Source organism: Cydia strobilella, chromosome 9 (genome assembly GCF_947568885.1).
Source record: "Cydia strobilella chromosome 9, ilCydStro3.1, whole genome shotgun sequence".
NCBI lineage: Eukaryota > Metazoa > Arthropoda > Insecta > Lepidoptera > Tortricidae > Cydia > Cydia strobilella.
Window position 1 is genome coordinate 15450006 of NC_086049.1, and position 25224 is coordinate 15475229.

At 41.8% G+C, this 25224-nt stretch overlaps 1 protein-coding gene across 1 annotated transcript in view; it reads left to right on the forward strand.

The window, feature by feature from the left end:
* Positions 1–25224, forward strand: part of LOC134744361 (unconventional myosin-XV) — a 136221-nt gene that overhangs the window by 54840 nt on the left and 56157 nt on the right. The window contains exons 3-17 of the mRNA XM_063678142.1: positions 14476–14726; positions 14845–15950; positions 16021–16184; positions 16555–16784; positions 17145–17363; positions 18013–18101; positions 20303–20441; positions 20825–21028; positions 21281–21410; positions 21699–21862; positions 22174–22264; positions 22381–22544; positions 22702–22892; positions 24418–24552; positions 24875–25056. Of these exons, the coding sequence (XP_063534212.1) occupies positions 14476–14726; positions 14845–15950; positions 16021–16184; positions 16555–16784; positions 17145–17363; positions 18013–18101; positions 20303–20441; positions 20825–21028; positions 21281–21410; positions 21699–21862; positions 22174–22264; positions 22381–22544; positions 22702–22892; positions 24418–24552; positions 24875–25056 (3459 nt within the window). The remainder of the gene's footprint in view (positions 1–14475; positions 14727–14844; positions 15951–16020; positions 16185–16554; positions 16785–17144; positions 17364–18012; positions 18102–20302; positions 20442–20824; positions 21029–21280; positions 21411–21698; positions 21863–22173; positions 22265–22380; positions 22545–22701; positions 22893–24417; positions 24553–24874; positions 25057–25224) is intronic.

Sequence of the window (25224 nt, forward strand, 5' to 3'; positions counted from 1 at the left end):
TAGTCGCTAAATCGAGTAATTGCTAAGTTCTGAGCTAGCATTCCAGCCAATGCAGGTCTTATACACAGCATCTCAGCAGTTCTGGATAGCCAGCTCCCTATTGCACTAGAAAACACACAGTTCTATCTTCTATCACGAAATTTGACCGAGTTTTGATGGGCTGTCCGAAAATAGTCTCAAAATCGAGAAATTGCTAAGTTCTGAGCTGCCATCCCAGCCAATGCAGGTTTGATACCCGGCATCTCAGCAGTTATGGATAGCCACCTCACTAATGCACTAGAATACACACAGTTCTATCTTTTAGAACTAAATTTTATGGAGTTTTGATAGACTATGTCCGAAAATAGTCTCAAAATCGAGTAAATGCTATGTTCTTAGATTAGCATCCCAGCCAATGCAGGTCTTACAACCAGCATCTCAGCAGTTCTGGATAGCTAGAACCCTAGTGCACTAGAATACACACAGTTCTATCTTCTGGAATGAAATTTGACATAGTTTTGATAGACAATGTCCGAAAACAGTCGCGAAATCGAGTAATTGCTAAGTTCTGGGCATAGCATCCCAGGCAATGCTGATCTGATACCCGGCATCTCAGCAGTTCTAATTAGCCAGCTCACTAGTGCACTAGAATACACCCAGTTCTGTCTTCTAGAACGAAAATTGGCAGAGTTCTGACAGACTGTCCGAAAATTGTCTCAAAATCGAGAAATTGCTAAGTTCTGAGCATAGCATCCCAGCCAATGCTGATCTGATACCCGGCATCTCAGCAGTTCTAAATAGCCATCTTACTAGTGCACTAGAATACACACAGTTCTGTCTTCTAGAACGAAAATTGGCAGAGTTTTGACAGACTGTCCGAAAATTGTCTCAAAATCGAGAAATTGCTAAGTTCTGAGCTGGCATCCCAGCCAATGCAGGTCTGATACCCGGCATCTCAGCAGTTCTGGATAGCCAGCTCACTAGTGCACTAGAATACACACAGTTCTGTCTTCTAGAACGAAAATTGGCAGACTTTTTGACAGACTGTCCGAAAATTGTCTCAAAATCGAGAAATTGCTTAGTTGTGAGCTAGCATCCCAGCCAATGCAGGTCTTACACCCAGCATCTCAGCAGTTCTGGATAGCTAGAACCCTAGTGCATTAGAATACAGACAGTTCTATCTTCTAGAAGGAAATTTGACAGAGTTTTGATAGACAATGTCCGAAAACAGTCGCGAAATCGAGTAATTGCTAAGTTCTGAGCATAGCATCCCAGCCAATGCTGATCTGATACCCGGCATCTCAGCAGTTCTAAATAGCCATCTCACTAGTGCACTAGAATACACACAGTTCTGTCTTCTAGAACGAAAATTGGCAGAGTTTTGACAGACTGTCCGAAAATTGTCTCAAAATCGAGAAATTGCTAAGTTCTGAGCTGGCATCCCAGCCAATGCAGGTCTGATACCCGGCATCTCAGCATTTCTGGATAGCCAGCTCACTAGTGCACTAGAATACATACAGTTCTGTCTTCTAGAACGAAAATTGGCAGAGTTTTGACAGACTGTCCGAAAATTGTCTCAAAATCGAGTAAATGCTATGTTCTTAGATTAGCATCCCAGCCAATGCAGGTCTTACAACCAGCATCTCAGCAGTTCTGGATAGCTAGAACCCTAGTGCACTAGAATACACACAGTTCTATCTTGTAGAACGAAATTTTACAGAGTTTTGATAAACTATGTCCGAAAACAGCCGTGAGATCGAGTAATTGCTATGTTCTGAGCTAGCATCCCAGCCAATGCAGGTCTTACACCCAGAATCTCAGCAGTTCTGGATAGCCAGCTCCCTAGTTCACTAAAATACACACAGTTTTATTTTCTAGAACGAAATTTGGCAGAGTTTTGAAAGACTGTTGAATAATCGGCAGAGGTATGGAACCATGTTCGTCGACGGTTCGACATTCTACGTCGTTAAGTAAAAATTCCCCCAATTTATCCTTATCGTAAGGCATGACCGCTCCAATCCCACTTAACAGTTCCAAGTAATAGAACTTTTTTTTTTTACATTTTTCGGACAGCAACAAACAAATAGACATAAACGAAACGACCAATCGATTTTGACTTCGATTTATTTATTACAACAAAACCAAACGACCTTATTTTGACTTATAGTTTTATTTATTTGTTTATATTGCAAATTGTACGAAATAATTGTTAATACAATCAATATTTGAACAGAAAGAAACGCAGAATACAAACACAGATTTATATTGGTGTAGAAACCAAGATTTATTCGAACCAAAGTTATCCAAACGGATAGCGTTTAGCGGTATAAAAGCGGAATCGGAATTCAAAAACAAGCCAGGGTCAATATCAGGGAAATCACCAGAGTCCAAGATGAATAGCCAAGGGTCGTCAGAATTTTCAGAGAGCGTATAGCGAGTTAAGGAGTAGTAGCGACAACAACGAGATGCAGTGTGCGACTGATTGCTTTATTTTATATTATAATTGGCTTTCTGTGACAAGGGGCAGAGATAAGATACTAGAGCAGATATTAGAAACAATGAAAAGGTTCGCCGAGGTAAATGGTTATAGCCCTGTACTCTTGCCTCTTGCTCACACTATGTTGGTGCGAGCGAGCCGGACTGCGAGTGAGTTAACGTGATCACTAAAGTTTAAGTTCGCCTTCAACTCAAATAAGGGTACTCGGAGGGCCTGTCGCTACAAACGAAAGTTATCTGCCTCTTTATCGCACTTGCATAATGGAGCGATAGAGACGCAGATAACAAACTCCGATTTTCGCGGTGAGCCATCTGAATCTGATTGAATTTTTCAAGTAAATATAAATTTAAATTAGTTTAGACAGGATTTTCATAAGGGATTTTTTTTGCAAACTATGTGTCACTAAGCACAATAATAACGTTTACATATTTTTAATGTGGACTCTACATATTGATACGTTTTATTTTATTACATCCTTTTACAGAAGCATAATATATGCTTATACGTATTTTGGTGTCTCATTCATTATTTCATTAAACAAGCAAGGTAATTGGTCTCATAACTTCCGTGAGACACAGACATATTAAATATATTAATAACGGGTCACTAACGGGTCGGATGCGGGGGGGGGGAGCGTTTTTCGACTTAAAATACGTGAGTGACCCGTTATTAATATATTTTTTCTACTCGTCGAGTATAATCTGCGTATTACAACTTCACATGCAACACTACAACCTTACTCTTTTCAACGTTGGATAGGCTATGGCACTTCCGACTCGAGCATAAGAATTTTATCGATACGGTTTAGTCAATTATAAAATTTTGAAAATAGAACTTCATACATTTCGAGGAGACTCGATTCAATGCATCTGCTTTGTGATTGGTTGGCCAACAAAAACATTTTATTTTATGTTGTAGTAGAAACAATTTCTTCATAAGTCAGAAACGCGCATGTGACACCCTTTATATAGCAACATCCATACCCTACGAAAACCACTTAGCGTTGCTTGTTAGTCTCCATAGGCTACGGTGGCCAAAATCGAGAAAAAAACTGTCTTAAAATTGAATTTAGCGCGGAGCCGGTACCAGGGCCTCATGAGTTACGAGGAGGTGTCGTTGACCAACCCGCCGGGGGCGCCGGGCCCGGCGGCCGGGGCATCGGTATGAACTGTATGAAGGTATCGCGGGCTGCGGCAGCTTGCGTATCTTAGCTGTATACTTTTGGTTTGTTTACCTATATGATTCTACTAGTTGAAAGTATTATTTTTTTGTCTCGTAGAAAAAGTATTATATACAATAGTGATATAATCAAGCTTTTCAATCTCGTACCTTAATTTAAGCAACTCAGCAAGCTTCGTTGCTTAAACACGGTACTGGACTGAAAAGCTCTCTATTATATCACGATTGTATAAAATACTATAATATGTAATTGGTCTCGTTTATAATATAAGATCGACCAATTTTACGCTCTAAGTACTTATTTGTAAAAAAGGTCCCATAGCTTAGGGAGAATTTACTTGACGATATGCATTGTATCATTGTAGGTAAGAGAGAGTCGGTTATATTACAGATATACAGATCTTTATTGGTAAAATAAAATACATTTTACAAGTCATTATTGTAGGGTGAATATTTGGTTTATGAAGGTTCATCAATTACAAATAGGTTTGTTTGACTGGGCATATACAGTAACAAATTAACATAATTACAAATTTAGTTCATTACATTATTATTGTATATCTAGGAAAATTTTGCAAGTTTATTGCATATTTAAGGGTTAACTAAGAAAGGCTAACAAAGAGAGTATATAAGGGAGAGGTAGAAACGGGAGTTGGAAGGGGCAGACCTCGGCGGACTTTCTCTGATCAGATCGGGGAAATCCTGAAGAAAGGCCAGGTCAAGAGCACCCTAAACCGGCGAGCGTGTATGAGGAATGTTATGAAAGTGAAGGAAGCGAAAGAGGTATGTCAGGATCGTAGCAAGTGGAAATCCGTGGTCTCTGCCTACCCCTCCGGGAAATAGGCGTGATTATATGTATGTATGTATGTAACTAAGAAATATTTATAGCGGAGCCAAAATCATACTTATACGACTAAAAATACCACTACTACTAATAATACTAATGGCGTTATTAGGGTTCCGTACCCAAAGGGTAAAATCGGGACCCTATTACTAAGACTCCGCTGTCCGTCTGTCACCAGGCTGTATCTCATGAACTGTGATAGCTAGACAGTTGAAATTTTCACAGATGATGTATTTCTGTTGTCGCTATAACAACAAATACTAAAAAGTACGGAACCCTCGGTGCGCGAGTCCGACTCGCACTTGGCCGGTTTTTTTCTTAAACGCGTTACTTCCCTGAATTAGCTATGAATTGTTTGTCTTTATGTGTCATTTTGACTTATGCATTTGTAAGAAAGGGATAAAACATAATTTAACTAAATCAGGCCGTTAAGTTGCCCGTACCATTGCCTGTAAAATGATTTTAGTTTTTAATTGGAAATTTATTAGATACTTGCATTTAATTAAAAAAATGCAAGTACTTATTAAATTTATAATTTGCATAAAACAAATTAATAAAGTAACTATATTAGTTAGTTTAGTTGGTACAATAGTAGATTGTGTCACAACTGTCACAAGGGAGCAAAATGACATATTTACGGCGAGGGCGTACAATTGAATCCTAAACGAAGCGAAGGCTTCTATAATAGAATCCTGAGCGTAGTGAGGGATTCATGTGTTAACGCCCAAGGTGAAAATAATTTTGCTACCATGTGATACCCCAGACACATAGTGCTTTTCACATCACCTATGAGGAAATTACATATTAGGTTTATTAGGTCTCAAAACATTTGTATTTTAAGCAAAGATCGATACGGACAAGTGCCAAATATATGTATACACGACCTTAGTATAGGTACATACCTCTGGCACTTTGTCCGTATCGATATTTTCAGACGTGACTGTACTGACAAATTAAAAGTACCTACAGCTCATAATTATGTACCTAATATCTTTTCAAAGACAGCAGCAAACACCTAAAATGATACAATAAAAATCAAGTACATTATTTTTGTGGATTTTTCTGGTAACAAATTAGCTCTTACCCCTTTAAACCAAATCTTCGGAAGAACACTATGAAGACTGATATTACTTATATTTATTATTATAAAGTTATTGATTTAAACTAAGTATTTAGAAATTTATACACAATACAGAACCGCATAATTCTGCTTTGTGAAATATTTGTAAAAAACTTTTTAAATATCAACTTTTTAAATTGCATAGACAAGTATGGATGCGTTTAAGGAGACCTAAAATGTCAAAATAAAAATAAATTATTAAACTAATGTTTTTTTACGTTTCTTTGTAAATATTACGCTAATTAATTAATTTACTTCATTTAAATATGCTATTAATTAATTTAAAATACGCTAATTACATTTATTGTTTACAATTACAACAATAGTTATTTGTTATACAAGGGTGCAAAGTTGTATTTTACCCGCGAGTGTGGAATTGAAACACGAGTAAGCGAAAGGATTCTATAGTTGAACCACGAGCGAAGCGAGTGGTTCTAAAATAGAATCCTGAGCGTAGCGAGTGTTTTAACACACGAGAAGTAAAATACACTTGCACCCGTGTGTAACACAAAACTTTCCCCTCACTATAGCGAGGAAAGTGCAACATCCACAGGCGTTAGATCATCTTCATCACTGGAATCACTAATTTTTTAACGATAATACGATATTATAACAGAAAACTGGAAGTTGTCTATTTTTAGGTGTCGGAGTCGGTGAGAAATTTTTTGTTGACAATGTTGACATTTTTGACGATGCGTTTTGAAATTGCATCGACTCGAATTGCAACTTGTGCGTTCAGAATTACATACAACATCATTTAAAAAAAGAAATGTTTGTTATCGAATTTAAGGTTTATGACTTAAAATCATTAATAAAGCTAAATTTGGTATTTTTTATTAAATTCTCAAACCATTTATTTAATGATAATTAATATCGAACGAACCATTATTATGAGCTTTTTACGTTTTGTTATCTGTCAAGCTACTTAAACACGCTCCATCCCAAGGTCAAATTACTTTCCCCACTAGTGGATAAAATGCGTTTTTCCTCGCTTGTTTTAAAGGATAAAAGACGGCTTTCCGAGCTAGTGCGGGGAAAAATATTATTTAACTTAGAAAAATAGTATGCACGTTATCGATTATAACATATTATAATATTTTAAACTGGCAATAAAATGTCCCTGAACAGAAAAGTGCCACTTTGATCCCTCCTAGCAGGGAAGAAAAGTTCCCTTTTCGAATACCTTGATGTGAACAATAATTTGTCTAGGAATTTGTCATATGTTTTCTTTTTGAGTTTTACTGTGCGAAAACATTAAACCCTTGAGCGGCACAAAAGGCATATTTTTAAAGAATGCAAGAATGCATATGTGCAAGCAAATGCAAAACAGAACTTTACGTCAGAATCAAAATGATTAGATCAGCATTGGCTGGGATGCTATGCCCAGAACTTAGCAATTACTCGATTTTGTGACTATTCGGACATAGTCTATCAAAACTGTGTCAAATTTCGTTCTAGAAGACCAAACTGTGTGTATTCTAGTGCAGTAGGGAGCTGGCTATCCAGAACTGCTGAGATGCTGGGTGTAAGACCTGCATTGGCTGGAATGCTAGCTCAGAACTTAGCAATTTCTCGATTTTGAGACAATTTTCGGATAGTCTGTCAAAACTCTGCCAATTTTCGTTCTAGAAGACAGAAATGTGTGTATTCTAGTGCAATAGGGAGATGGCTATCCAGAACTGCTGAGATGCTGTGTGTAAGACCTGTATTGGCTGGGATGCTAGCTCAGAACTAAGCAATTTCTCGATTTTGAGACAATTTTCGGACAGTCTGTCAAAACTCTGCCAATTTTCGTTCTAGAAGACAGAACTGGGTGTATTCTAGTGCACTAGTAAGCTGGCTATTTAGAACTGCTGAGATGCCGGGTATCAGATCAGCATTGGCTGGGATGCTATGCCCAGAACTTAGCAATTACTCGATTTCGCGACTGTTTTCGGACATTGTCTATCAAAACTATGTCAAATTTCGTGATAGAAGATAGAACTGTGTGTTTTCTAGTGCACTAGGGATCTGGCTATCCAGAACTGCTGAGATGCTGTGTATAAGACCTGCATTGGCTGGAATGCTAGCTCAGAACTTAGCAATTACTCGATTTAGCAACTATTTTCGGATATAGTTTATCAAAACTCTGTAAAATTTCCTTCTAGAAGATAGAACTGTGTGTATTCTAGTGGAATAGGGAGCTGGCTATCCAGAACTGCTGAGATGCTGGGAGTAAGACCTGCAGTGGCGGGGATGCTAGCTCACAACTAAGCAATTTCTCGATTTTGAGACAATTTTCGGACAGTCTATCAAAACTCTGCCAATTTTCATTCTAGAAGACAGAACTGTCCGTATTCTAGTGCACTAGGATTCTAGCTATCCAGAACTGCTGAGATGCTGGTTGTAAGACCTGCATTGGCTGGGATGCTAGCTCAGAACTTAGCTATTTCTTGATTTTGCGACTATTTTCGGACATAGTCTATCAAAACTCTGTCAAATTTCCGTCTAGAAGATAGAACTGTGTGTATTCTAGTGCACTAGTGAGCTGGCTATTTAGAACTGCTGAGATGCCGGGTATCAGATCAGCATTGCCTGGGATGCTATGCCCAGAACTTAGCAATTACTCGATTTCGCGACTGTTTTTGGACATTGTCTATCAAAACTCTGTCAAATTTCCTTCTAGAAGATAGAACTGTGTGTATTCTAGTGCACTAGGGTTCTAGCTATCCAGAACTGCTGAGATGCTGGGTGTAAGACCTGCATTGGCTGGGATGCTAGCTCACAACTAAGCAATTTCTCGATTTTGAGACAATTTTCGGACAGTCTGTCAAAACTCTGCCTATTTTCGTTCTAGAAGACAGAACTGTGTGTATTCTAGTGGACTAGTGAGCTGGCTATCCAGAACTGCTGAGATGCCGGGTATCAGACCTGCATTGGCTGGGATGCCAGCTCAGAACTTAGCAATTTCTCGATTTTGAGACAATTTTCGGACAGTCTGTCAAAACTCTGCCAATTTTCGTTCTAGAAGACAGAACTGGGTGTATTCTAGTGCACTAGTGAGCTGGCTATTTAGAACTGCAGAGATTCCGGGTATCAGATCAGCATTGCCTGGGATGCTATGCCCAGAACTTAGCAATTACTCGATTTCGCGACTGTTTTTGGACATTGTCTATCAAAACTCTGTCAAATTTCCTTCTAGAAGATAGAACTGTGTGTATTCTACTGCACTAGGGTTCTAGCTATCCAGAACTGCTGAGATGCTGGGTGTAAGACCTGCATTGGCTGGGATGCTAGCTCACAACTAAGCAATTTCTCGATTTTGAGACAATTTTCGGACAGTCTGTCAAAACTCTGCCTATTTTCGTTCTAGAAGACAGAACTGTGTGTATTCTAGTGGACTAGTGAGCTGGCTATCCAGAACTGCTGAGATGCCGGGTATCAGACCTGCATTGGCTGGGATGCCAGCTCAGAACTTAGCAATTTCTCGATTTTGAGACAATTTTCGGACAGTCTGTCAAAACTCTGCCAATTTTCGTTCTAGAAGACAGAACTGGGTGTATTCTAGTGCACTAGTGAGCTGGCTATTTAGAACTGCAGAGATTCCGGGTATCAGATCAGCATTGGCTGGGATGCTATGCCCAGAACTTAGCAATTACTCGATTTCGCGACTGTTTTTGGACATTGTCTATCAAAACTCTGTCAAATTTCCTTCTAGAAGATAGAACTGTGTGTATTCTAGTGCACTAGGGTTCTAGCTATCCAGAACTGCTGAGATGCTGGGTGTAAGACCTGCATTGGCTGGGATGCTAGCTCACAACTAAGCAATTTCTCGATTTTGAGACAATTTTCGGACAGTCTGTCAAAACTCTGCCTATTTTCGTTCTAGAAGACAGAACTGTGTGTATTCTAGTGGACTAGCGAGCTGGCTATCCAGAACTGCTGAGATGCCGGGTATCAGACCTGCATTGGCTGGGATGCCAGCTCAGAACTTAGCAATTTCTCGATTTTGAGACAATTTTCGGACAGTCTGTCAAAACTCTACCAATTTTCGTTCTAGAAGACAGAACTGTGTGTATTCTAGTGCACTAGTGAGCTGGCTATTTAGAACTGCTGAGATGCCGGGTATCAGATCAGCATTGGCTGGGATGCTAGCTCAGAACTTAGCAATTACTCGATTTTGAGACATTTTCGGACAGTCTGTCAAAACTCTGCCAATTTTCGTTCTAGAAGACAGAACTGTGTGTATTCTAGTGCACTAGTGAGCTGGCTATTTAGAACTGCTGAGATGCCGGGTATCAAATCAGCATTGGCTGGGATGCTATGCTCAGAACTTAGCAATTTCTCTAATGCGAGACTATTTTCGGACATAGTCTTTCAAAACTCTGCCAAATTTCGTTCTAGAAGACAGAACTGTGTGTATTCTAGTGCACTAGAGACCTGACTTACCAGAACTGCTGAGATGCTGGGTACCAGACCCGCATTGGCTGGGATGCTAATCTAAGAACATAGCATTTACTCGATTTTGTGACTATTTTCGGACATAATCTATCAAAACTCTATCAAATTTCGTTCTAGAAGATAGAACTGTGTGTATTCTAGTGCACTAGTGAGCTGGCTATCCAGAACTGCTGAGATGCCTGGTATCAGATCTGCATTGGCTGAGATGCTATGCCCAGAACTTAGCAATTACTCGATTTCGCGACTATTTTCGGATATAGTTTATCAAAACTCTGTAAAATTTCCTTCTAGAAGATACAACTGTGTGTATTCTAGTGCACTAGGCATCTGGCTATCCGGAACTGCTGAGATGCTAGCTGTCAAATTTGGGATTTTAGCTCAAACTTAGCTTTAATCAGAATATACCTACAATTTCTTTTGATGTTCGTGTCCCATACATATATGGAAAAAAATTTTTTTACAGTTTTGACTAGAACTCATTATATATCATCTAGAAATGTTAGTATCTTACGTTTGAATGCTATTTTGAGGCTGTGGAGTGGATAACGGCTGGGATGCTGGAGTGTCAAAATGTGAAGTTAGCATCTCATTTTCAAATTTCATTTTTTTCGCGAAAATGAGCAGAACTATGAAAAAAAACCACCTAGAACTGTAGAACTATTAGGGATGCTACTAGAACTCTTAAAAAAGATTGAGATGCTAGCACTTGATATGCTAGGTTCACAGACACGGTATGGAGTCCGCCTGTACAAACACTCTAATGATTCATTGTGGTGCCACTTAGTATTCTGAGCTGCGTGCCTTCCGTCCGTCCGTCCGTTGTTCGCTGCATCGCTTAGGGCTACAAAAGAGCAAAAAAAACCGGCCAAGTGCGAGTCGAACTCGCGCACGAAGGCTTCCGTACCATTACGGAAAAAAACAGCAAAAAACTCACGTTTGTTGTATGGGAGCCCCATTTAAATATTTATATTATTCTGTTTTTAGTATTTGTTGTTATAGCGGCAACAGAAATACATTCATCACGGTTCATGAGATTCAGCCTGGTGACAGACAGACAGACGGACAGACGGACGGACAGACCGACAGCGAAGTCTTAGTAATAGGGTCCCGTTTTTACCCTTTGGGTACGGAACCCTAAAAACGTCTTTAAATCCTCTTTATTCGTTTCTTTCCTTCAACAACACTTGTCGGAGATAGGCAGAGTCGAACCAAGCTTACCTACACGTCATTTGCAATGACTAAGTGCCAGTTGCACCATCCGCACTTGACAGACTGATCAACGTCACCGGCGCGCCGCGGCGGTTTACTATGAAACTTATTAATTTTTTTCCATACAATAAAATTTTGCGAACTCTTTAACGATGACAAACATTAATGTCAGATTTCTATAAAAATGTGTCGTTTATAATGCCACTCCCTCACTTTGTTCTAATCAAATCGGTTCAACGTTAGCTTAGACGCGCTCTGCCTCTGCTCTGTTAAATATAGCAGGCATTTAAACTTTATGATTAAGACATTTACAGCTGAGTGCTTAATCTAGATACTTCGACTTTATATATTAAATATATTAATAACGGGTCACTCATCTGAATCATCATATTTAATATGTCTGTGTCTCACGGAAGTTTTGTTATTAAATACTTCGACTTATCTTCAATTTCGATTTAGGTATCTTTAACACCTTTTCATTCATTAAGATTTTGATGGCACTCAGTTATTTGATTAATGTTAGTGACGATTCGAAAAGGCGTTGACACATTGTTAATAATTAACGATGTGAGTTTGGATGGTAATCGGATAACAAAGTTTGATTAAAAGGTGCCAGGGTCATTTAGCTGTTGAGTTCAATCACAGCAGGAACAAGTTTTTCGTAATCCGAATTGCTTAAACATGTTCGATACTAGTAAACTACCGACGCAGTCTTGTAGTTGAACAAATCTTCAGTACTATTATATAGTCATTTCTCTACCGCATCGTCGTTCAGTAAATTTATAATAGGTTGGTAAGCTACTCCGCATAGATTATAGACAACATTGCCCCAGTCCCAATTCAGTAGACAAAGATCTAATAAAACTACAATTTCAACATTCCGTTGATTAAAGCCACCGGTTTACGTAGTAGTCCAAATGTCCACCTAACGCCGAGCTACCCCCGACTGGTCCGACGGCGGCTGCGGGCCCGTTACTCCTCCGAGCTAACAGTTCTGTAACCAGCTTCCGAACGGGCACTTGTGGACTGTATTTACTAAGAATGTGCTGTGTGTGTTCAAAAATGTACAAAATACAGTGAAAATAGACCGCAAACCTTCGATTTTCGAGTGTTCCGCCGTGTCAGATAGCGCGTTTAGCCGTGACCTATGTGTTTGGGGGCATTGAAGTCTTTACCAAGGATTGACAAGAGTCTAGTAAATAGGATGATGCCAAACCTACAAACCTTTTGAGTAACTATTTGGCCCTGTCACAATTTCATACGGTATCTCCCACTTCGAACTTCCATGCACTTGTACTGCAACTCAAAAGTGAACCTATCTTACGATTTTGAGTGACCTGTAACGTTAGCCGATGCGTGTTCGCTTCGCTCCAACGCCGTGCAGCTCTCCCGAATCCTGCGGTTCTCTCTCTTGCAACTCTTGCGACTCAACATGCCGGCTATCAAGAATCTCGCGCCGGCAGCTGAACCGGCATAGCGCGCCGGTGGCACCTAGCGCGAAAATGCCAACAATGCCAAGTTTGCCAAGATCAGCGAGCGCCAGGCTGCCAAGCGCGCCAATCCGGCATCGCCGGCGGCCCACGGCGGTGCGGCGGCTGAAGGATCTGAGCCTGGATGTACTAGTGCGAAATGTAATTAGATTTATTAACACTACATTGTTTATGGCCTTGTTCTAGTTAAACAATAGGTGCGTCTTGCAGTGCGAATGCAATTTGTGTGAATAGTGTTACTATTAATTATGTCTAGCTAGGGCAACCTTCACTTGGCCCTATTTGCTTAAATATATAGGTAAATTACATTGCGCCTTGATTTCTAGTCAAATTTCATACATTTGCAAAATATAGCTTTATTTAGAATACACATACAAGCAATTGACATAAATTTGTATCATTTAATTATTAGCAGAAAGATTCCACTTGCATGTCTAGATTATTTTATTAGCCAGCTCGACGGCGTATTTCAACAGAATCTACTGTAATGTGCATCATGCACAGTGCATGATATCCCGAGATAAGACCTATCTAATCGAGGTCATCAACATCGCATCAAAATTCAAGAATCTAGTTAGAATCACCTGGGGCATTATAAATCGTTTAACATAACTTTTAGATCGTAAATATCGTAATGAATCATTTAATGCATTTATTTGTATCATTAACTTAACCGTCGATCGTACGAAGGTCACCTAACTGTACCGCGGTAATGCTGGCCGGCTCATTATTGAAGCCTACTCGACCACGACAACGCAACGTAATATAATATGCGACTAAGCAATTTGCAACCCTGTACCACGACACACTTTCCGCCGGCTGTCAGCCAGCTGTCCGATTCATTACGTCGCCAGCACGCAAGTGCCCGCCGAAGGTGCGAATCAAACCAACAGTGAATATCGCGTAATTTGAATGAGCTTGAAAGCGAAATGGCCGGGTCACGAAAGATGGCTGATACAATTGTGCAGCAGTCATTATGTTATGTCACAGTTATGGTTTACAGCCTGCGAGCGTGATTTTACGTCTGGTTGCATTTTTATGCCGTTTGGTAACTTACTCCTTGGAAGTAAGCCAGTGGGAAATTGTAACGCATTTAATTAAATTTAAACTTGCACAATGATCAAAAGTGAAGCGTCTTCGTAATAAATCTGGTTCAATTAATATTTTGATATCTTTCACAGTCGTCTTGGATAATTAGAATTGGCATTCTTTACATGGAATGGGAAGATGCTATCATACTAAAATTAAAATTCTAGTTCCCATGGCTTCTTTATGTGCGGTTTTGTCTCAATTCATGCCAGTTGCAAAACACTTAAGTGAAACTAGTTTTCGCGCATATTTTCTACTGCCGACAGTGCCGACTACAAAGCCATACAAAATTACGACGAAATTACAAAACGAAATGTTAAGAGTTACCTATCTTATACGAATATCATAACACTTCAATTGTTTTAAACGCTGTTAAGCAATTAGCATGCACTTGATAATAATACTCGCTTGAGTTACGTGTGGCAATGGTCTTCGTTGTGCATGATTCTTTCGGAGGAAGTTTCCTAACTCAAAAACAAGCTAGTTTCAACGGTGCCGTCTAAACCAATACCTATAAACTGCTCAGTCTGACAAATAGATGTAATTTTTTTGTGTCGATTGACTATACAACTACTTAGGTCTTAAAGGAATTTTCTCTCTACGTCTAACGCATACCTTCTCTTCACAGCCTCAAACCTTCGCCCTTCAAATGGGCACGGGCGACGAGGAGGGCGACCCGGTATGGCCGCGCGAGGAGCTCGGCCCCACCGGCGTCGAGGACATGACGCGCCTCCACGACCTGCACGAGGCCGCGCTGCTTTGGAACCTCAAGCTGCGCTACGAGCAGGGGCTCATCTACACCTACGCCGGCTCCATACTGGTGGCCGTCAACCCGTACCGGCCCGTGGATGCGCTGTATGGACTGCAGACTGCGAGGAGGTAAGAACTAAGACATGATTTTATTAGTATTACACATACAGACCTTAAGATCTGACTTTATTTTTCTATTCATAGCTGTATCTTACTTGCCCACGGTTTCATTGACCGTTGCTTTCAGGTACCACGCAGCGGAAGCCCTGGGCGATCTCCCCCCACACCTGTTTGCCATAGCCGCGGCTGCGCGCGCATCTCTGCCGCACCCGCAGGCCATTCTCATCTCCGGCGAGTCCGGCGCGGGAAAGACGGAATCCACCAAACTAGCAGTACAGTTCCTGGCTGCTGTCGCCCCTGCTCCACCAGGCCGAGCTCCTGTCTCCGAGCAGATCCTCGAGGCAGCACCGCTGCTAGAGGCCTTCGGAAACGCTAGAACGCCAAAAAATCACAATTCTAGTCGATTCGGGAAACTTCTAGAACTGTATTTCAAAGATGGCGCGCTGGCCGGCGCGCGAGTAGCACATTATCTACTTGAGAAGTCGAGAATAGTCACGCAGTCCCCAGGAGAAAGAAATTATCATGTATTTTATGAGCTACTCGCTGGTTTAGATGAAGAGCAAAGGAAGGCTAGAGGTCTTTTGTCGGCCGAGCACTATTTTTATTTGAATCAAGGAGGCGATTCAGGCGGAGCAGGCGCGGGTGCCGACTGGTCCGCTCTTTGTGGTGCCATGCAAGTGCTCGGTATTGGAGACGCCGAACGAGAAGACATTATCAGAGTATTAGCAGCTGTTCTTCACTTAGGAAATGTTTATTTTCATAGAAGACAGCTTCGCCACGGCCAAGAGGGTGTCCAGTTAGGTGGTGGAGCTGAGGTGCGTTGGGCGGCACATCTTCTGAAGGTCCCTGCGGAAGCAATGGCCAGAGCTCTGACCACCCGAGTGACAGCGGCCCGCGCCGAGCGCATGAGGTCGCCTTTACCGATCGACCAAGCTTTAGACGCAAGAGACGCATTCGCTAAAGCACTATACTCATCCCTATTCAATTGGTTGGTCCTCCGAATCAACTCCATCGTACACCGGGCAGGTCTGCACGACGCACACCGAATATCTCTCCTCGATATCTTCGGCTTCGAAGACCTGGAAGAGAACTCATTCGAGCAGTTATGCATAAACTTTGCGAACGAAACGCTGCAGCACTATTTCAACAAGCACATTTTCAAATTGGAGCAGCAGGAGTATCAAAAAGAGAGGTTGGAGTGGTCAAATCTCGCGTGGAATGACAACTCTCCGGGTAAGTGTTGTTTCTTTGATTTGTGCTTAAATTCTATAGGGATACGTTCTTATTTTGATTGGGTTTGCAGTGATCCAGCTGCTGAGCAAAAAGCCAGTGGGAATCCTGCACCTGCTGGACGACGAGAGCAATTTCCCGCGCGCGTCCGACGCGTCCTTCCTGGAGAAGTGCCATTACAATCACGCTCTCAACGAACTGTATTCGAGGCCCAGACTGGGAGCGAGTGAATTTGGTGTAAGTCGGTTATAGGCAATATCGTTAAAGCCTCTAACCAGTTTCATTGCGTTAATAGTGCAATTAACGATATTTCACTAGAAACCTCAGTAACATAAAGTTAAGTTTCATTTACATATTATACGCATTATACGCATTTCAAATACATAATATATACCAGTTTCTAAATATGCAGTTTAGATGATTTGTGATCTGATTTTAGACGTTGTTGAATTTTAATACATGGATAAAATGTTTATAAATTTTATGTCATCAATTTCGAGCAATGTGTTTTTAACAATCGATCAAAGCCGTTTATAAACACTAGTAACCATTTTACAAATAGGTATAGTCAAGTACCAAATCTTAATCTCTCAGTTGTTTGGTACAGGTGAAGCATTATGCCGGCCAAGTGTGGTACAACGTAGAAGGGTTCCTCGATAAGAACCGAGATGCGTTACGCGGGGATGTGCTGGAGTTACTTTGCTCCAGCGAAGTTCCGTTGGTGGCCGAGATGAGCGCGCAACTGCGGGCGCAGCATGATGCGAATAAAACACTTCCACGTGGGGCCAATGGCCGCTTCGTCACCATGAAACCAAGGACGCCTACTGTCGCTGCAAGGTCAGTAAAAGTCAAATATATCTGTATGAATGCTAGCTGCTCTGCTGAAATTTGCGATTTGCCAAACTCCCTCTGGCCTGTCCTCAAAACCTGGACCCCTGCTCTTGCCCGGTTAATCGCAAGAAGCCACGTATCATATACATTAGTGATAGTGACTGCCAAAAGCGGACTATGTGTCGGAGATTTTCTTTTGTCGTCTCCAAAGTACCATCACCAGACCTTTTTAATTTATACCTAAATATAATAGTTAGCTAACTGCCTAAGTTTCATGCGAGATGTTTTGTGGATCAGATCACATCGCGTACAGAAAATTGTTTATAACAACAAAATATTAATCTTAACCTCCATCTCATCCTCCAGGTTCTCCGACAGCCTGCACCAGCTGCTGGACTCCATGTCGCGTTGCAACCCATGGTTCGTGCGCTGCATCAAGCCTAACACCGACAAGTCGCCCATGAAGTTCGACATGCCCTGCGTGCTGGCCCAACTCCGGTACACCGGCATGCTGGACACCATCAAGATCCGACAGACTGGATACCCGATTAGGATACCGTTCCAGAACTTTGTTGATAGATATCGGTGAGTGTCTCGTGCCCATACGTCTTTTAAGTCTTTTATTGTTGTTAAGCAACTGACTGTAGTCTCACCTGATGACCTAACGACATATTTACACAAAGAAAACAAGGAAGCGTAAAGTATAGCACTCGCCAACTCGCCATACGTTTCTAAAATCGTTCAAGGCGTCCTCTAGGGTCAAACAGAAATCTGAAAAATCAAGAGCATAATGATTTTTTTATTTTATTTTATTTAGAACGCAAACAGTCACATAAACAAATGGATTTGTAGTAAAATGTACTTAACATACTTAAGAAACAGACCTGGAGGTTCATTATTAAGTACATAATGTTGTTGTTATGGTTGTTAATGTTGAAAAAATAAATGGATATCTTTACATATATTATACTTGCTTCAGAATGTGTTCAGAATGTATTGATAATTAGACTTATATTGACCGGGTATCGACCGTTATTACCTTTTGTATATCGGGAGCTCGAAAACAATACAACTAACCGTGAATCATTCAAAACTGATATTGATAATTATTAATTACACATGTTATGCCATTACTACCTATATACCTAGCGTAACCTGTGTAATACCACAAGAATGAGTGCTATGCCTGACGGATGTTCCAAGCGGTATGTTAATACCATAAACGCTGTTCCAGGTACTTGCTGAAGTCAACTCCGGCCCGCTCCACGCCGTACCGAGAGATATGCAACTCCATACTCGCCGAGATGCCACCCACCGGAGCCGGTACGTTTCCGTTTTAATGATATAACATGCGTAACGACAGAAACATCTCATTGAGTGGCTATTAACTGTTTTCCATTGCAATTATATATCATGGAAGTCGTCAGATATGTTTTGCACCTCAGATTCTTGATATAACTAAGTATATAAATTATATAAAGAGAAGTGACAATTACAGTTTTTTTATAAATTACCCACACATATATTAGATCGCTCTTGCATATTATAGCGACAGAGAGGCAGATAACAAAATTTCGATTTTCGCGGTAGGCCAGAGGGCCTGCACCGCTCCTCGAAGCCAACGGTAAATTAAATACTTTCATCAGGGACGACAACGACATCTACCATAAAATTACTATAAGCTAGTTACTAGCTATTAAATACCTGTTCAGGTATTAGACCTTAGCAAACTGGAAACGCGAGCTCTTTCGAAATACCAGCTGTAAATCTATACCTTAGCTCTTATGATCGATGTCAGCAGGTACAAGTAGTTATTATCTTTCCGAAAAGTAAAGGACTAGCAGTAGGCGGCAGGCACAGCGTGTTGTACTGCAACCAAATTGATCCGCCCACAGCTGTTATTGTGTGTAATGAGCACAATCATTGTCTTTTGCAACTCGCATAATGAGCATCGCATTCTAAAGCTCATGTGTTGCTACAAAATTGGTAAAACTGAACCTACGAAAAAAACCTTTGCATAAGTAAATGCATATGTGACTTACAAAGTCAGCGACCGCATCTATCATGTTTGTATGATTTTTATGCAGAATACTGGATTATTTTATGAGGTAGGAATTCGTTTGTGGAAGATTGTTAAATATAGCTTTTGGACACATATTTTATGCTTATAATGTCACATATAAACTAAGTAATATACTAAGTTGTTCCGGCAATTCACTTTTTGGGGACCAAATATATATATATAGTATATTATTTTGTTTTATCATAATAAATAATAACTCATATTTCTAATTACATTTTTAATGCCCGTTTATTTAATGGCGGATGTTGTTAGTAAACCATAAGGAACTCACGTACAGTTTTATTTATTACTCGTAAATAAATCAAAGATCGCGATTATCTAGATGTGCCCACGTGTTAATAGGCATGCTATAAATGTAAGTAATGTGCACATCAATCCTTCACAACGAGTTTTGAAACCAGCTGATTATCCACTTTCTACTAATTGATCGAAGCAGTTTGGTTCAGTCACGGGCTGTTCACATTCGCGAATTGTTGTCCAATGCTTAAACTATTTCTTTGTGTAAGAATCCTGAAGTGTGGAAAATGAAGTGACGAAAATGCGTTATTTTTTTAGAAAAAAAAACTACCTATTGTCTTAAAAAGTAGGTATTTTCTTGTTCAAAGGTCCTGAAAATGATCCGAACGCTAATGAAAAATTGTAAATGTGTGATAAAAAACCGTGTTAAAAATGATTACAGAGACAAATGACCGTAAATCGTGATCTAAAATATAATCTTTACCTTTCGTGCTTTCGCTAGCCGGTATGTGAAAAGAAAAGTGCTCCATTAAGACTTCAGGCTGTCAGATAGCGGGGAGGAGTTCCGCTCGGGTAGGTATTTGTTGCAATTAAAATTCATTGAAAATATGCTTTTTTGAGCCGCTTCGCGTTTATATCGATTTCTAAACAAGATCCTCAGACTCGTTTCAATACTATCAACAATTCAACACCGAGAGGAACTGGTGAGTTATCGTGTTAGAAAATGATCGTAAAATTTATCGAGCGTCGGATAATGTGTTTTGTGTTTATATTAATATTCAATAGGTACTCTAGTAATTTTATGAGGAGCAAATTGGCATTCCTTTTGTACCTTCCTTGAGTGTGATATCTTGTTTCTTGTCAGAATATCGCAAAGATAATTAAAGCAGCATAAAGCTTGCCCCTATAGGTAACTATTAGATACCTACAGAAAACTAAACGGCATTCGTGGACATTTACTAAGAAGCATTGTTCCCTTCCCTTAATGATACATGAATAATGTATCTGCCTACCTAATAATTAATTGAGTCTGCGCTCGACGCTAAAAACATAATATGAAAGATCGAAAATGTTCTTCCTATCTGTGCTATCTTAATACTTAATATTTATGAAATCTACAGTGTAAGGTGTGCAATAAAGTGTATTGTATTGTAGTGATATTTAATGAAACAATGATAGTCATATGTCACCTTTATTATTCCAGGTGGCGCGGACTACCAGCTCGGCGCAGCGCGTGTGTTTCTACGAGAGGCACTTCACCGAGCGTTAGAACGTGCACGTGCTGATAAGCTACGCGCCGCTGCCACCGCACTCCAAGCTCATGCCCGTGGATTCCTCGCCAGGTACGAATATCTACATTCTACAAGCTTATGCTCTGAACACAGTTGAACACAGGTTAGAAACATGAGCTATACGTAGGTAAAGTTAAGAACCTAAATACAAGAAAGAGTCTTTGCCCAGCAGTGGGACACTAAATTAGACTAAGAAAGTAGACCTGATGGACCTGACCTGACTAAGATATATGTAGTTCTATAAATCAACTACTGTTAGTAATCATCATTATTAGCATATACTTATTTAAGAGCTGGATTCATGTCGGTGGCGCGTTTCCATGTATCCTCTGCTCTCTCCGTGTCAGTTCCATACGACACGACGTTGACTTTCCTTTACCTGATCCATGTCTCCCTCGAGTTCTTTGACTTACCTATTAATTTTACAAATTCAGAAAGCGCTACAACGCAATGCGCGCGTCAGCCGTCAAAATCCAGGCGTTCTGGCGCGGGCGGCGGCAGCGGGCGCGCTTCGTGCGCGCGCGGCGCGGCGTGCTGCGCGCGCAGGCGCTCGTGCGCGGCCGCCGTGCGCGCAAGCGCGCCATGCTCCTGCGCGAGCAGCAGAGGAGAAGACAGGACCTGCAGATGCAACAAGCCAAGTTAGTATTTGTCTTTGGTACCTTTCGCTCAGGCACTGTTAGTGCTTGAAAATGGAGACCTAGGCTCTCCGAAACATGTCGCGCGAGTGACTAAAAATACGTGAGTGAAATCGCAAAATCTGCTTAAAGTTGAAATAACTCTGTGCGACTGAACGTATTTGATGGTTCCCGCATTGGTACAGTGTCCCGCATTGCATGCGTATAGCAGTGAAAGGTATATGTTTTGATTTAATAATTCCTGTATATTTCCAGGCGGCGAGCAGCAGAGCAGAAGGCTAAGGCAGAGAGCCTGCAAGTGCTAGAAGTGCCGGCTGAGTTGGCATTCATCTTGTCCAAGTTGGACGAGTGGCAGCCGCCGCACTCAGAAAGGAATATGGCCAAGGTACGAACAATTGCATAAAAACAATATGTATGGTCTCTTTGACCGCCAAAGCCTTCAACGAACGCGTGCGGCTACGGCCCAATACGTACGAGTATCAACCTTCGTGCATACCGACAAGGTTCACGATGACGCGCCGCGCACGATAGGCGTGACTTTCAAATGATTAACACAGTCAAACTACTGCCACGAAGTTTGAATAAGCACCTTGCTAACCATATAAATAGTTAGATGGTATGGTTATCGATTTTAAATAATTGTAACTCAAGATTAAAACGGTCTGTTTTCCAGGTGGCCGGCGACGTGTACGCCGAAGACGAGCGCATCCAGCTACCACGAGATTTACAGCAGTTCGCCTTTGCCAAGTTTAGCTCTGTTTACTTTGCGGATGGCGGCCAGCTCAGTCCGCGCAAGCATCCTATCTCGAGGCCCTTCCTCGCCAAAGCCGCTGTCAGGTAACTTACTATACAACGTATACTTTACTCGATAATGACAGCTTAACTCCTAGATTAGGTACCCTTCTCCTAAAAAAAAAACCAGGAAGAGGTAATCGCGGCGAATTGTTACTAGGGGTGCAGGAAAGATGAAGTTCAGAGAAGTAAGTTGGGTTAGTTAGTTAGTAAGGCATTGGTACAAATATTCGAATTCGTCACTCCTCTTTGCTCTTTATACCCAACCTGAAGCCCCGAAACCACGTTTTTCCTGTTTAAATTAGATATACTCTTTTAGAAGAGTAATTTTTTTAAATGTTGTTTTATTTTTCCAGGGATCAAGATTTTAACGACGCCGTGGCTACGTTCAAACTTATTTTGAGATGGTGTGACGAATCTGCAGCCGGCAACGAAGCTAGACAAAAAGTAACATGCTATCCTAATTTTACTTTAAACCAACTTTCGATCTCATCTTTGGTTACCAGATACACACTGAAAAACCCCTTATTGCCTTGTACCACTAAAATTATATCTTTTGTCAGATCTTGGCTGACTACATAGCGTCCCGAGGCCTAGCCTCCAGAGGCCTACGGGACGAGATCCTGGTGCAGCTGTGTAACCAGGCCGACGGGGACTCGGCCGAGCGCGTATGTCAGCTCATGGCGCACTGCCTGTCGGCCTTCCAGCCCACGCCGCCGCTGCACAAGTGAGTCTGTAGCTCTAAAGGCTTTGGAGAAATAAACCACACACAACTTCTTATTACTAAATCCTAGTCTAGATACATTAAAAAAATATTCTAAAAGTCTCGATCTATATGTATAAGTATACTAAACTGAGAAACTTCAATAGAATGCTTGTTACAGGTATCTAGTCCGCTTCGTGTCAGAGCGTGCTCCTCCGCGCGAGCGAGCGCAGCTCCTCCGCCTGCTCGGGTGCTCGGGGGCGGGCGCGGCCCGCGCGGCCGGCTCCGCGCGACGATGCCCGCCGACTTTGCTAGAATGGCGGTCGCAGAAGACTGACGCACGCCCGGCTTTGCCGCTGCGACTATACGATGGTGCGAAACAGTGATTGCATGTCTAAGTTTTTATAAGTGATAGGTTGCTCAGGTTTTGGGCCGGCACGCGCGGGGTCGTTTAACTTCTCATTCACGCTCGCGTGGGCGAAGGTAAAGTGAGAGAAATAGAGATATGCAGTGGCGTGCGCAGCTGAATGATGCGCGACAAACTTTGCCATTACGGCTGCTGGTGTATGGTTTTACAGCTAAATTAAATTTTTTAAATTAAATTTATTTTTATTTCAGACATTGTGTCCATAAAAAATGTTAGTTGTAATACAAACTTAAAAGGCTATGTTAGTGTTACATGTGAAAGATAAAAGCAACAACAAATAATTTAAAAAATAAAATAAAAATAAAAATAAGTGTTCCACTGACAGGGGCAAGCAGTAGATATTTTTATTCACTACCTGGCCCTGCCAATGACAACATCCACCCAGTACTTGGTTAGCGGGCAGTCCAGGCGCTCCGCTGACACCCTCAGCATACTGTTGCTGCTGCCGCGCACCCGCCTTAGCATCGAGGCAATTCTTTTCCGCCTAATAGCGAAAAAGTCATCCGCCCGCGCCTCGGCAAACATGGCTGATGCACTGCAGTGCTTCGGCAGCTTCAGCAGCATCCTGAGGATGTTGTTGTACTGCACCCTTAAGGTGTTATAGGCTCTCTGTGTAAAGCTTACCCACAGGCTGCACGTGTAAAAAGTTTGACAATATGCTTTAAAGAGCGTCAACTTTACTTGGTCGTTACAGCGTGCAAACCTGCGGGCAAGCATATTCCCCCTTACTGCCATCGCCCTTCTTTCCCTCTCTAAATCCAGATCGTCATTTAGTTCCGCAGTTAACATGTGGCCCAAATACTTAAACTGGTTCACTATCTTTAGGGGTTCGCCCCCCAGCATGATCCTAGGCGGGGTGTTTGGGTTATATTTTTTTGCCTTAAAAATAAGCACCTCGCTTTTATTCGCATTATATTTAAGACCATGCTGTAGAGCGTAGCCCTCGCACACTCTAAGTAATATCCTAATGGAGTCAACCGACGGACCCAGCAGGACCATGTCGTCTGCATAACTTATGTTATTGAAACAGATATCCCCTATATGACAGCTAATAGCAAGGTCCTTGCTAATAGGTTGCTCAGGCACCGAGGCCGCACCGCAGAGATGCCCGCCTAATCACTTTACTAAAATGGCGTACATAGCGAGTAAAGCGACTTATCTGGGCCCGACTCAGCCGCTATACGATTGTATATGGTAATCGATGCGGTGGTACGAAACAATACCTGAAAATACGTGCTGCTTTTTGGGTGCCGGTGGTTCGAGTGGCTCTGCACGGCGATATCTGCCTACTTTACAAAACAGACGTGCAGGGTCGGTACGACTCGATGGCGGTTTAAAGCATTTGTTTAAACGTATACCACCGTATACTACTCGCTTCCGACCTGCATTATGCAATTCACCTGCAATTTAATCTGGTCCCATTTAAAAACGTGCCTTATTGTCAAACTGACAAAGCACACTATCCCACAGATTCAGTCCACCACGTGTGCGTGGAGCCGTGGACGTCGTGCGAGCGCGCGGCCGCGGCGGCGCTGGCGGCGGCCGGCGTGGCGCGCAGAGCTACCGGCTGGTCACTCACCATGGAACATAATGGACAACTCACTGGTGAGTCTACCACTAATATATCAACTTTATTTACAGAAGAAACTCGTACGAAATCCGGGAGTGCACGCTCCACGCTAACACTGTACGGCGGCATACATTGGTTAAAACAAACGGTCAGCGTCGAACGTGCACGCTAGGAATGTGCGTTCTGTAGTTCTCGTGTAAGATTTGAAACGTAACGTTATGTAAAGGTATGACGGTTTTTATACACACGTGTACGTGTACTATTATCGTTAATATATTGAATATTAAATGCGCTAGAAACTTGAAACAGAACTTTAACGACGTAATAGCTTAGCAGCTTAACCTTGATTATTCACAGAATGGGCGGGCTGCGAATTCGCATTGGACGCAGTAGGAGAGCTCGAAACTTGGACCGCCCTCCCCACGACCCGCAGCGAGCCGCTCCGAGGCGCCGGGCGCGGACACACTCCCCCCGCCCCTCCTCCGCGAGCTTCTGTAGAACCCGAGCGAGCAGAGCGCTCGCCCGCCGTGAGGCCCATGGTAAGGTTAAAGCAAGATAGTCACAGGGGTACACTCTTCCCACGTAGTCACAGCGAGCCGCCCCGTGCATAGATTAGTATATGGCCCCGTGTCCATGTAATTTTGCCTTTGATTTAATGTATTTTAAAGTCATATACTTACATACATACGTTCATTTGTAATTTTCTA